The sequence below is a fragment of the Vipera berus genome, assembly GCF_964194415.1.
Source record: "Vipera berus genome assembly, chromosome: 1".
Taxonomy (NCBI): domain Eukaryota; kingdom Metazoa; phylum Chordata; class Lepidosauria; order Squamata; family Viperidae; genus Vipera; species Vipera berus.
The window spans coordinates 72571078-72585640 of record NC_138202.1 but is presented as its reverse complement, the minus strand read 5'-3'; the positions used below and the strand labels follow the sequence as shown (position 1 = coordinate 72585640).

Genomic DNA, 14563 nt, shown 5'->3' with positions numbered 1-14563 from the left:
TCTCCAGTGAGTCCTTCCTTCTCATTAGGTGGCCAAAGTATTTGAGTTTCAACTTCAGGATCTGGCCTTCTAAAGAGCAGTCAGGGTTGATCTCCTCTAGGACTGATCAGTTTGATCATCTTGCAGTCCAAGGGACTCGCAGGAGTCTTCTCCGGCACCATAGTACAAAGGCCTCAATTCTTTGGCACTCACCCTTTCTTATGGTCCAACTTTCACAGCTGTGAAAGTATAAAGCTTATCTTGGTCTTTAATGGCATACTTAAGGACCACTCTTCAATTAAATGTAAATTTGACTTAACATTTAAATTGAATTAAATCAAATTGAATTAAAGTTATGTTAGTCAATGTAGTTGATATCAGAGTTCCCCAACTTTTTGGGCACCAGGGACCGGTTCCATGGAGAAAGATTTTTCAACGGACTGGAGATTGCATGGTTTGGTGTGCTGCCTGCATCCCACAAATGGGGCTTTGCTTGTTTGTGCGGCCCAGTTGCTGGCATGCCAGGCCCCGGTACCTGTCCTTGGACTGGGAGTTGGGGACCCTGGTTTACATGATTCATTTTTGATTGCTTAATAATTTGTTCCTGCATCAGAGTAGTTTCCAGCAGGTAATATTCACTTTGGGTCCAGGTTTAGGAATTTAAAACCAACAAACCTTATCCATTATGGCTCATTGACCAATCAGCCAGATATTTAGACTGGATTTGGAATTTTGAACCATCTAACGAGTCCTTCCCAATTACCTGGAATAAGCAAATGTTGTTTGATGGTCTTCAAGATATTGTCATAGGATATAAGCTACTCTAGCTAAATCTGCCTTTTGCCATCATTAATATTTTGAATGCACTCAGCAAAATTGCAAATTTACACATTCTGAAACCCCCACATTTTGTGTGAATACTATCAAATGCCATTTCATGACTATCATACCCTTTAAGCAACACAGTAAAATTATTTCAAAGATACCATTCAAGAAGCCTCCTTTTTTTTTACAAAAGGTGTATCTGGCATATAAAGTTTCACGGTATAGCCTCATGATCCAGAAAATTCCGTTTGCTTAGAAGGGCGGAAGAGTAGAGGTTTTTGATACATCTGTCAACTTTTAAAGGAATTTTGCTTGCAATATTATCCGTTTCATAATAGTCATTTTTAATACCATACTATGATGCTTATCTTTAAATCCAGGACAAGATCGTTTTATTCTCCCATATCCATATACAGACGCCAATGGAACTGGCAGCTGGAGATTACTTTCATGCTGGCAGCAGGAAAGCAGCATTTTGTTTCCAGATAACCCAACCAGCCCTGTCCAATACTTCAGTGCTGGTTCATTCTCATCTCGCTTCCAGCATCTGATGCCTAAATCATTGCCTTATTTAAAAATGGGGCCTGCCCTGGAGCTTTTAAAGCAAACATCTTCTGAACACATTCCCCACCATCCAGTCAGAGCTGAAGAAGCTTTTTGGATGAGAAGTGAGACATCTTCAAGAAAGTCCAGTTGCCTTGCAAAAAAAAAGGCATCTTTGGGATAACTACGTCCTGGATGACTGAGAATCTCCACAGACATCTTCTGAACCACAGACTTACAAGATACCACTTGCATAGTGAGATGTTCTGATTTTAACAGCTAAGCAGAGAATAATTGTGATTTATTTCTGCATAGAAGAGTTTTCATGGGGTTAGACATCATTAAGAATATTCCACAATTAATAAATTGTGCTTGCCTGTTGAGCAGGAATGCTACAAAACATACCAATTCCAAGACATGTTACTATATTTTGTTATTAGCATTAACTGAGACATCCTTGTCGTACAGGTGCATCAATTATACAGTGTTGAGCTGATGAATTTATATTAATAATCTATAGGATTTTCATAGACCTTTCCCTGCAGTGTTATACTTATTTTCTATCCAAAAATGAGTGTTCTTTTATTATCCAAGTACACTATACTTGGAGCACATTTGTATGCAACAAGATAATGTTTTCAAACTGACCCAATAAGTTTGGGATAATTATTGGCATACATCACTGCTGATAATAATATATATAAGGCTTACTCTTTCCATTGTGAATTTTGTGAAAAGTAGATCTTGAAGACCTGGGTCTTCCCCCAGCTATTGAAGCCAGGATGTTAATTATGGAGCTTGGGCATTAGTCCATGTGATTGGTAATTATGGAAATTTAATTGGACCTTCACTTATTTTGTTATCATTTGGTTTTAATAGAAAACCTTGGGGTTTTTCCCCCTTTGTTACCTAGAGTTTCTTTGGAGAGATGGACAGCCATATTAAATGGATTAATACATAAATAATAGTTAATGAAAGGGACTGTATAAATGACACTTTCTACACATTTGCAATTTTATTGGAACAGGTTTTTTCCACATGCTTTCATGTCCTGAATCAGAATTTCAGTTTTGTTATTTAAAAGTTACAAGGCCTAGAGTTTCCAACAGCAAGGATAAATAAAGTGCACCAGATAAATAAACTCTTTTCAAATATGGACACATATAAGAGACCAAAAGTTCCACTGCAGAGTGACATTCAAATTAAGACTCAGATATATCAATATGATAATACTTCATTAGAATTTGAAGGAACTGAAATGGCCCTTGAGGAGGGGAAAGAATTCTTATATAAAACATACATATATTGATTTTATTCCATGGAAACAGTATTTTAGTCAACAGAGGAAGGGATGCATATTTTCTTTGTATAGATAGTTGCAAATTTTTTTGAATAAGTATAACAAGAGCATTTGAAAAAGGTCTATGAAGCATATGCCCAAATTTCTGTGCTCCATAAAATAATAAAGTTTAAAAAAAATATCTCCCAATTCTGACAACAGGCAGCAAAACAGAAATCCCCACTGAATCCCAAATAAAAAAAAGACAATTCATTTTTTAACGAGGCTGGCCTGTAGTTGTGCCTCAAAGGCCATCTTGTCAAAGGTACGGATGTGCATCTCTTCCCGGACTTTTTCCCTCACGTGGAATGATGCCCGAGCCACAGACCTTGCATTTTCCAAGACATTTTTTTTCTCCTTACAAATCTGTTCACTTCGCTCCAGCTTTTTCTCAATAGACAACAGGATCTCCCTCCGGCGGATATCTTCACACTCCTCGACTTTCCTCTTGTTTACTTTCTGCACCTTCTCCTTCTCCAGCCGATTCTGCCCCACCTTTCGAGCTTTCTGCTGGACAACTTCCTCGGCCACCTGAGTAGCGTGTTGGAGCTTCCTCTCTGAAGCTTGAGCTAAGGCTCTTAAGTGCTCCTTCTGTTCCTGGTCTTGGCGCTCTGCTGACAGCTTGGCCCTCTGGCTCTGCAGGTCTTCCCGTTTGGCTCTCTCTCTCAGTTCCTGGTTCCTTTTCTCAATGAGATGCTCGTAGTTCTCTTGAGCTTTGCTCAGGTTCCCTTCCACGGCGGCCCTCAGCACTGCCCTCTCTTGGGTCTCCTGCTTAGCCAGTCCCTTGAGAATGGCCTCGTGTTTCTGCCTGTCAGCTTGATTGAGCAGCTTCTTCTTCTGAATCAGCTGTTCCTTGATAAGCTTCTTCTGGGCTGCCAAGGTGACCTTTTCTTGCAGCAGCTGCACCTCTCGCACCTGGGCTTCTTTCTTGCTTTCTTCCTGAGCTTTCAGGTTGTGCTCTCGGTGGCTTTTCCTCTTCTTGTCCTCCAGAGCAGCCTTCTCCAGCTTCTCCTTCTTCACGCACTCCTGCTTCTCCACATGTTCCCGCCGCTTCTCGTCGCCCATCAAGGTCTGTCTTTGCTTCACCTGGGCAGCCTCTTCCCAAGTATGGGTCAGCCGGCCACGTCGCTTCTCCAGCCGGGATTCCCACATCCGGTGGCCCTGCAGCAAAGCCCGCTGCTTTTCCTGCTCCTCCTGCTCCCTCCTCCGCTCTGCCACCTTCCTCTGCACATCCCACTGGAGGTGGGCGCTGTACTGCTGCTCCTTCCACAGGCTCTCCTCTTGGCGCCTCGCTATCATCAGGGCGGCAATTTTTCGGTCCCTCTCAGACACCTCCTTGAAGCCCTTCTTCTGCTTCACTTCCCTGACAATCCTCTCCACTTTCTGGGTGGTTTCTTGGGAGTGGCTCAGGTCACTCAAGCTGAAGCTGCGACCCACCAGGGAGGTCATGGTGGCCACGTTCTTAGTCCTAGGCAGGCCCTGGGGCCATTTGTCCCTGCCACTGTCTCCGCTGTAAGAAGAAGAGGCCCCAGAGTCAGAGGAGGTCTTGGTGGAGAAGCCCTCTCTCCTCTTGTGCAGGGAATCCAGGGAGTGGCTCTTCTTGGTCTTGGGGCCGCTCAGGGGAGGAAGTGGAGGCCCTCCAGCCGCTTTGGGCTTGCCAGCCGGAGGGCAGCTCCCATCGGGCAGAGTGCTTTTGAAGGCCGTCCTGGAAGCCGGGGAGGAAGGCAGGCTTCCGGTCAGTGCAGGCGTGAAAAGCCTCCGCTTCTCCTCTCGGATTATCCTCTCCCTTTCCTGCCGGCACTGCTGCAGCTTCCTCTGCCGATCCATCTCGTAGGCCTCATAGAGGCCGGAGGCGACGCGCATAGACCTGCCGGGAGCCTCCTTGATCAGCTCGTTGAGCGGCCGGGCCAGCAGCTCCACCGGCTTGACGGCACATCGAGCGCAGGCTTCAAGGGAGCGGGGACTGGTGAGCACGTAGCGGCTGCCTTGGGCTTCCGGGCAGTCGAAGTTGTACAGATCCAGGTGCAGCATCGGCGACTCTTCGCGTGTTTTCTCCGGGTCTCCGACTGGAGGAGGAGGAGGAGGAGGAGGAGGAGGAGGAGGAGGAGGCGCCGCTGCCGGAGGGGATGCGGGGGGCTGAACTGCAGCCTCGGCCGTGGCGGAGGTAGCGGCTGCCGCGGCTGCCGCAGCCTCTTCCCCCCCCGCGGCACTCCCAGGATCGGGGCATGCTTCCTTGCCAGGATCCGCTACCGGATCCACCATTGTCTGGCTCCCTCCAGAATCTGCAAGAAAAGTAGACAGTCACAAAGGACAGGCGAAAGAAATCAAGCGGGGGTTTTCTGCAAAATAAATAAAGAAACAAATCCCCGTTGTGCTCTGCCTCTCCATGCCCGCCGTAGGCGAGAGAAGCGTCGCCGCAAAGGAAACCAGCTCTGCCGGGAGGGTTGCTGCAGCGGTGGCGAAAAGTGGAAGAAGCTCTTAATAAATCCTAAGGGGCTGAGCAGGTTGCAAATTTCAGCTTTCCCCCCCCCCTCCCATCCTTTGCCATTCACTGTCCTGGGCGTCGTGATTGGCTGCGTCGGAAGTGCTAAGCCCGCCTCCCCATCATATGCACCCGAGTTGGGGGCGGGGAAAGAACCCCACCTTTCTTCTCTCTTTCTCTCTCTCTCTGCCCCCCCCCTCCCCTAATAATTGTTGTTTTGCAGATTGAAGATTTAAGTTCTAGCGGGGCGGCTGGGCGGAAACGGCATCAGGGACCCCGAACACCTTCCCGATTCCGACGTGCTACCTTTCCCCCTAATTCTGGGTCCGCCCAGAGCCACTCGCTACAGCTCCCCCGATCTGGGAGCCGCAGCCTCTCCCTGGCCAATCGGCGATGCGGGAAATCCGTGGCCCCCAGAAACGCCCCGATCTGATGAAGGGAACCCGGGGTTGTATCGTTTGACAGCCTTCGGTACTGAAAAGAGAGCTTCCCCGAGGTTTCCCTCGCTTACCCACCCCTGCGGTCCCGGGAAACCTGCTTCAAACAGGAGTTCTCCCCGGTGTGTAGTTCACTCACCTCTTTCTGTCGCGGGGGTTTATTGCCTTCGTCCTCCCGGGGCTGGGGGCGAGAGTTGGAGGAAGCCGGCAGATCCGTCAGGGAGCAGGCTGCAATTTTGGAGGGTCAGTTCAGGTATCCTGTGGCAACAGCCGCGGCGGTAGCGGCTTCTGCATGGCGTCCGGCAAACCCCGCGCAGTGTCTCTCCTGCAGCCCCATGGAAGGTCGCCGTTTGCTGGGGGTTTGGTTCCTCGGTCCCAAGCATTCCAACCAGCCCATCCCAGGCTGGAAGCTGGCGGAGGTCAGCGCCGTCCCATCTCAGCCCGGGAGACCCACCTCCGTCTGGCGGCTTACCTCGCAGCCCCTCCCGCTGACAATGTCTTCACATTGTGGTTGGTCTTCCAGGGGAGGAGAAAAGACGAGTGGTTGGTCTTCCAGGGGAGGAGAAAAGGCGAGGAGGGTGGGGGGGGGGGGACCGAACAGCAACAAGCCCCCTGATCTGCTGCTTCCCGCGACACCGTGGGGCCAGGGAGGAGAAGGTGCGGGAGGAAGGAGGGGAAAGGAGGGTGTGGATACTGAGACGCTAAGCTCGGAGAGGTCTGGCATTTTTAGTTGAGCGGAGGGGATGGATGGCATCTCCGGCAAATGATACCTCTTCCCAAGGTTCACCCATCCTTGGTTTTGCTGGTGCATTCCCTTCCTCAAAATACAGAAATGAAAATTGGTCTCTGGCACCTTTTTTTCTCCTTCTCAATAATCCTTTCCTTAGGACAAATTAATGGCATTTCTCTGTACTGCAGATGGGAACAAATAGGTTGCCTAAGGCCCCTTCGGATGAGTGGGATTTAAAGGGGTTTTTGCAGGTCAAAAACTTGCCACTGTGTGTTAGGCACATGGTGTTAGCCTACAATGTTGGGTTGAAAATATATTAACCATAATGCTATGTCTTTAAGTTTTAATTGGCCAATGGGTGTGTAAGTGTTCTCATGGCCATAAGAGGAAGCTAGGAACATAGCTTCTCTCTCTCTCTGAATTCACTGATCTCTACTATTACTGTTTTTGCTCTGCTGTTGGTTTACTACTGTTGTAAACCTGAACTGTGTATTGACCTCTGGACCGGTAAGAAGACTTTGTAGTTTGGATTACTCTTTGGACTGTTGCTATTGTTTATGACCTGGACTGTTTATTTTTTGACTGTGCATTTTTGTTCTTACACCACCTTAAAGTAAACTACTTTTTGTTTTTATAACTCAGTGTATTCTTGTGTGACTTTTACTGCTCTCAGTGCCCTTCCTTGTCTGTGCAAACTCTTTGGTAGCACAAGGAGACCTCTACTCAATCAAATTCATTAACACTGGTTATGGGCCCAGGCCTATACTGAGAGTAAGTACACACAGTTTTCCTAGCTGAGTTTGTGTTAGCTTTTTGGTGTAAAATGGCACAAGAACTGTTGTCAGGCATCTCCTGGATAACCCGGTTGGATGGGACAAACTATGATTCCTGGTCCACGAAATGCTGCTTGCTTTTGCGCAAGGAAGGACTATGGACTGTTGTAAATAACCCACCAGATACTACTGCTTGGGATGCAAATAACGAAGAGGATGTAAAGAAGATAGATGACTTTAAACGAAACAATGAGAAAGCTCTTTGCATTATTGGACTAACACTGAATGACCAGCAGCTTGTCCATATTCGTGGTGAGGAGTCTGCTGCTAGGTGTTGGGGCGTTTTGCGAAGGCTTTATGTTCGAGACAGTGTGGGTGCACATATACACCTTACACGTAAGCTGTTTAGGGCTCGTCTGCAGAAGAATGGAGATATGCTGACCCATTTAAATTACATGAAGGCAACTTTTCAAGAGCTTCATGAAAAGGAGCTGATTTTTTCAGAGTTGCATCAGGTCTACATTATTCTGTCATCTTTGGATGAGAGTTTTGATGGGTATGTTTCTTCTTTGGAAGTCCTGACCAGAGAGGAACTGACATTGACTAACATTACTGGGAGACTGCTGGAAGAGTCCAGAAGGAGGCGTGACAGAGACCAGCTGAGAGAGACACAGCCACAAGAGGAGCAGCCATTTACCACTGCTTACAACGTCAAGAAATGTTATTCTTGTGGGGCTAGAGGGCATATAGCCAAATTCTGTAGAAAGGGTAAAAAACAGAATGTAAATAGCAGTGGGAAGGCTAAGAAGGGCATTGGTTTGGCTGTTTCTGGTGAACCAACATCCAGAAATAATGAATTGTGGGTTGTTGATAGTGGGGCTTCACAATGCATTACTAAAGTGAAAGAGAGGTTTATTAATATGAAAAACAGCAACCAATATGTTTCACTAGCAAACGGTTGGAGGATGAAGGCCTCTGGTGAAGGTAATTCCTATTGTCCATGCATTGATGAACAGTTACCTATGTTATATATACCTAAACTAAGATTCAACCTGTTATCTGTAAGGGAATTGGTTAAGGTTGGGTTTGTGGTAACATTCAGAGGGGAGCAATGCACTATTGAGAGGAATGGAACCTGTGTAACTGCTAATTTGAAAAATGGTTTATTCGTTCTCACAAGTAACCAGGTTAGTACAGTTAAAGCTAACTCGATATGTGAGAACAAGAAGCCACATGATGAATGTATACATTTATTGCATAGGCGGTTAGGGCATGTAAACTTTAACTCACTACGTAAAACAGTTGAGTTAGTACAAGGAGTTAAACTGAAGCCATGTAGTAAGTATTTGAATTGCAATGCCTGTAATCAGGAAAAGAGCAAGGCAACTCCTGCAAACAGGATAAACAGCTTCAAAACAACTGTACCTTTGGAAGTTGTGTTTGCTGATTTAATTGGACCCATGAAACCAAGTTTAGGAGGATCATGTTATATTTTAAGTATATTGGACCACTACTCTCGTTATGGATTTTGTTATCTGCTTAAGTCAAAGGCAGACACTTTCCAACAATTTGCAAACTGGCTGAAGTTTGTGGAGAGAAAAACAAAGAGAAAGGTTCAGTGCATAATTACTGATAATGGTACTGAATTTACAAATAAGCGCTTTGTTGATATGCTACAATCAGCTGGCATTGAGCATAAACGTTCAGCCCCTTATAGGCCTCAACATAATGCATTTGTTGAGAGATACGTGGGCAAATGTTACAAGCCATGATGAGAACCATGTTAAGAGATTCAGGCTTAACAGATAGACTGTGGGGGGAGGCAGCAAAATGTGCAAACCATGTTCTGAAACCATGTTCTGTTAATACTTCTACTGGTAAAATACCATACACTATATGGCATGGTAGAAGACCAAACCTTGATTACCTGCACACGTTTGGCACCCCAGCTTGGGTCCACATTCCTGCACAACTCAGGAGTAAAGGTCAACATAGGGCTAGGCAATTATACTTCATAGGTTACGAAGCTAACCATAGATCCTATCGTTTCTGGGAACAAGGCACAACTAATGTATATAACAGTTCTAGTGCAAAATTCCTTGAGCACGTTGGTTGGGATAGGTTAGAGCAAGAAACTGTTAATACTGATCCTCTAGTGTTTGAGGACTCCTCTGATAATGTAACTAGTAATGATAATACATCTCCTGTAAATATAAAAGATGAAGAGGAGATAGGGGAGATAATAGAGGAATCAGAAGAAGGAAAGGAGTCAGAAATTCAAAGCCCTGTAATTCCTTGGCGTTCAACGCGCATCAGACATCCACCTGATCGCTATGAAGCAAGTATAATATGTCAAGTTAGTTCAGTACCTTCTAACTATGATGAGATCAGGATGTATCCTGAAAAGGAACAGGCATCATGGAAAGCTGCAATGAACAGGGAGTTGAAGTCTTTGCAGGATCTTAAGGTCTATGAGAAAGCTAAACTGCCACCTGGTGAGCAAGCTATAGGTTGTAAATGGATATATAAGTTAAAGAAGGGTGTAGATGGAACTATAACCCATAAGGCACGTTTGGTTGCACAAGGTTTTGCCCAAACTACTGAGGATTATGATGAAGTGTTTGCACCCAGTCTGAGGGCAACTACTTTAAGAGCAGCTTTAGTATGGGCAGCTAAACACCAATATATGGTTACTCATGTAGACGTTGAAACTGCATATTTACATGCTCCATTGCAACATACTATTTATTTAAGAATTCCACCAGGATTGACTAATGATAGAGACCATGATTGTTGGGAATTAAAGAAAAGCCTCTATGGATTGAAACAATCAGGCTATGAGTGGAACAAATGTATAGTTAATGAGTTAAGTGCAATAGGTTTTGTAGCCAGTAATGCTGATCCTTGTTTGTTTAGAAGAGATCACAACGGAGCATTATCTTTTCTCTTATTATTCACAGATGATATTGCAATAATAACAAAAACTGAGTTAGAAGCACAAACTATCATTTCAAGATTGGAAAATAAATTCACAATTAGAAATCTTGGGAAAATTAGCCACTATTTGGGGTTAGATATTGTGAAAACGAATAGGGGTTTTAAGATTTCACAAGCCAGTAAGATATCTCAGTTATTAAAGAGATACAATATGGAAATGTGTATACCAGCAAAAACTCCGATGGCTATGGATTTTAAGGACACTAATGTTGAGAGTCCTGTATTTGATAAGACTATGTACCAATCTTTGATAGGAAGTCTTATGTATCTTAGTAATTGGACTAGACCTGATATTTCTTACTGTGTAAACCAATTGGCTAGGTACAACAATAATCCAACTGTTAGACACTGGCAATCAGCTAAACGAGTATTAAGGTATTTGAAGCAGACTATTCACTACTCGTTATATCTAGAGCCAAATCATGAGTTAATCCTTGCTGCATATGCAGATGCGAGTTTTGCCTCTGATACAAGCACTCGTAAATCTACCTCAGGGTTGGCTATAATGTTGGGTGATTCTTTGATTGGATGGAAGTCCATTAGACAAAAACACATAAGCTTATCTACAATGGAGGCTGAATTTTCATGTCTATCAGTGTTATGTACAGAACTGCTAGTGTACAAACAATTATTGTTAGATATGGGTTTAAATGTAAATGATCCATTTATTGTATATGAGGACAATCAAGCTGCGATAAAGATGGCTAATAATGCTGCAGTAAGAACAAGATCTAAATATACTGATCTTCGTTATTTAAATGTCAGACAATGTATCAAGGAGAAATTAATACAGCTAGAGTATTGTTCATCTGATGTAAATATTGCAGACCATTTTACGAAGGTACAAAGTGCTGTGAAACACAATGCTAATTGTGAAAGAATGTGCATAAGATTGTAAGAGTTATATATTATTCTACCCAAAGGGGAGAATGTTAGGCATATGGTGTTAGCCTACAATGTTGGGTTGAAAATATATTAACCATAATGCTATGTCTTTAAGTTTTTAATTGGCCAATGGGTGTGTAAGTGTTCTCATGGCCATAAGAGGAAGCTAGGAACATAGCTTCTCTCTCTCTCTGAATTCACTGATCTCTACTATTACTGTTTTTGCTCTGCTGTTGGTTTACTACTGTTGTAAACCTGAACTGTGTATTGACCTCTGGACCGGTAAGAAGACTTTGTAGTTTGGATTACTCTTTGGACTGTTGCTATTGTTTATGACCTGGACTGTTTATTTTTTGACTGTGCATTTTTTTTCTTACACCACCTTAAAGTAAACTACTTTTTGTTTTTATAACTCAGTGTATTCTTGTGTGACTTTTACTGCTCTCAGTGCCCTTCCTTGTCTGTGCAAACTCTTTGGTAGCACAAGGAGACCTCTACTCAATCAAATTCATTAACACTGTGCTTCCCTCATATTTCAAGCACAGATCAAGAGATTAAGTTCTGATTGTGTCTGCATTATTTGATTGACTGTGGTTTTCTGAATAAGCAAGAATTGAGTGGGGTTCCCACATACTGTTATAAATTATGATCTACAGAGTTACAGTGAGTGAGTGTTCATATAACAGTGGTAATTCAAAATGAAGGAAACTTAGTGTGATGTATAAACTTAATGGAGGAGGGGAGACTTAGCCAATCTGCAGCCAACATGCAGATAGTACACCAGAGCCCCCCCTCTTTGATATAAAGTGGTACTTTCCAATTCTGCTTGTGTTCCTCTTGTAGAAATAATCAGTGCTTATATTCCAGCATGCAGCTCAGTTGTTCAGAAAAGGATGGAGAGGTAATATCCTAGAGAGACCATAGAAAGCCCTAGAAGCCATGGGAAGAAAGAACCTCCACTGAAAACTATGTATAAAATACATACATACACACATACATACATACAGTCATGACCGAAATTGTTGGCACCCCAGAAATTTTTCCAGAAAATCAAGTATTTCTCACAGAAAAGTATTGCAGGAACACATGTTTTGCTATACACAGGTTTATTCCCTTTGTGTGTATTGGAACACAACAAAAAAAGGGAGGAAAAAAAGCAAATTGGACATAATGTCAAACAAAACTCCAAAGATGGGCCGGGCAAAATTATTGGCACCCTTAACTCAATATTTGGTTGCACACCCTTTGGAAAAAATAACTGAAATCAGTTGCTTCCTATAACCATCAATAAGCTTCTTACACCTCTCACCCGGAATTTTGGACCACTCTTCCTTTGCAAACTGCTCCAGGTCTCTCTTATTGGAAGGGCGCCTTTTCCCAACAGCAATTTTAAGATCTCTCCACAGGTGTTCAATGGGATTCAGATCTGGACTCATTGCTGGCCACTTCAGAACTCTCCAGCGCTTTCTTGCCATCCATTTCTGGGTGCTTTTTGACGTATGTTTGGGGTCATTGTCCTGCTGGAAGACCCAAGATCTCGGATGCAAACCCAGCTTTCTGGCACTGGGCTCTACAGTGTGACCCAAAATCCTTTGGTAATCCTCAGATTTCATGATGCCTTGCACACATTCAAGGCACCCAGTGCCAGAGGCAGCAAAACAACCCCAAAACATCATTGAACCTCCACCAAATTTCACTGTAGGTACTGTGTTCTTTTCTTTGTAGGCCTCATTTCGTTTTCGGTAAACAGTAGAATGATGTGCTTTACCAAAAAGCTCTATCTTGGTCTCATCTGTCCACAAGACATTTTCCCAGAAGGATTTTGGCTTACTCGAGTACATTTTGGCAAACTGTAATCTTGCTTTTTTATGTCTCTGTGTCAGCAGTGGGGTCCTCCTGGGTCTCCTGCCATAGCGTTTCATTTCATTTAAATGTCGACGGATAGTTCACGCTGACACTGATGCTCCCTGAGCCTGCAGGACAGCTTGCATTCCTTTGGAACTTGTTTGGGGCCGCTTATCCACCATCCGGACTATCCTGCGTTGCAAACTTTCATCTATTTTTCTCTTCCGTCCACGACCAGGGAGATTCACTACAGTGCAATGGGTTGCAAACTTCTTGATAATGTTGCGCACTGTGGACAAAGGCAAATCTAGATCTTTGGAGATGGACTTGTAACCTTGAGATTGGTGATATTTGTCCACAGTTTTGGTTCTCAAGTCCTCAGACAGTTCTCTTCTCCTCTTTCTGTTGTCCATGCTTAGTGTGGCACACACAGACACACAATGCAAAGACTAAGTGAACTTCTCTCCTTTTTATCTGCTTTCAGGTGTGATTTTTATATTGCCCACACCTGTTACTTGCCCCAGGTGAGTTTCAAGGAGCATCACATGCTTGAAACAATCTTGTTTACCCACAATTTTGAAAGGGTGCCAATAATTTTGTCCAGCCCATTTTTGGAGTTTTGTTTGACATTATGTCCAATTTGCTTTTTTTCCTCCCTTTTTTTGTTGTGTTCCAATACACACAAAGGGAATAAACCTGTTTATAGCAAAACATGTGTTCCTGCAATACTTTTCTGTGAGAAATACTTGATTTTCTGGAAAAATTTCTGGGGTGCCAACAATTTCGGCCATGACTGTACATACATACCAGTGGTGGGATTCAGCCAGTTCACACCACTTCAGCAGAACTGGTACCGGCATCCACACAGAGAACCGGTTGTTCAAATATTTGAATCCCACCACTGATACATACATACATACATACATACATACATACATACATACACTGATTTAATTCATATAGGAGAATCTATGAAACAAATATGCTAGTACAGCAACACTAACATTTAAACATCCCATCAGGAGCCTGGAAAGGCATACAACCATCTGCCTATGGCAGGTCCAAGTTAAAATCTGCATTTTCCTGCCTTCTGTGAGCACGTTTTGGGTTACACACAGGGCTTTTTTTTGTCATAGAATGCTCAGAACGGAGTTCCGGCACTTTTTTTGGATGGAACCTTGTAGGATAGGCAAGGTGGGCTGTATGACATGTGTGAGTTCTGGCACCTTTTTCTTTTACAAAAAAAGCACTGGTTACAGACAAGTAGTATGAGTTGTTGCTGGTTACAGGAGCTGCTTAGATTTGGGGAACATGCCTTCAGGCATCTCCTTTATGGAATCCCAGTATCTTGGTGGGGTCATCTCATCCCCACTGGTGCTATTATAATATTGGCTTGTCCTCAGTAAAGCTATACTTTTGCTTATTTGGTGCTCTAAACTAGGTGGCAGCTGGAGTTCCCAGAATCCTTCCAGAATGCACAAATCCAAAAGAAATGGCTTTGGTTTGGAGGAATTAAAGGGATATAAAATACAATTTTTATCCCTTTAACTCCCTCAATTCAGCCCATTTTGGGTCCAGACTCCATGCATATTTATAGCGTGACCTTCACACCACATAAGAAGTTTAAGCTGGCTCTTGACCCTCCATGAAGAGGAAATCTGTTGATCTAGGGGAGATGATGGATCTGAAATCCGGGGTGCTCTTGAGGCCCTACTGGGATTTGCTCCT

The 14563-nt window shown here is 43.8% G+C and overlaps 2 protein-coding genes across 2 annotated transcripts in view; one reads left to right on the top strand and one right to left on the bottom strand.

The window, feature by feature from the left end:
- Positions 1-1487, top strand: part of PLEKHD1 (pleckstrin homology and coiled-coil domain containing D1) — a 60407-nt gene extending 58920 nt beyond the window's left edge. Inside the window, exon 14 of the transcript XR_014027160.1 lies at positions 1185-1487. The gene's annotated coding sequence lies outside the window, so the exon portion shown is untranslated. The remainder of the gene's footprint in view (positions 1-1184) is intronic.
- Positions 1488-2058: 571 nt separating this feature from the next.
- CCDC177 (coiled-coil domain containing 177) lies at positions 2059-5021 on the bottom strand. The gene has a single exon (XM_081326618.1). The coding sequence runs from the start codon at positions 4946-4948 to the stop codon at positions 2897-2899; it is 2052 nt and encodes a 683-aa protein (XP_081182744.1). The 5' UTR covers positions 4949-5021; the 3' UTR covers positions 2059-2896.
- Between the last annotated feature and the right edge of the window lie 9542 nt (positions 5022-14563).

Bases quoted from the DNA above. Each gene is read 5' to 3' on its own strand.
- CCDC177 (XM_081326618.1), bottom strand. From the start codon at position 4,948: ATGGTGGATCCGGTAGCGGATCCTGGCAAGGAAGCATGCCCCGATCCT.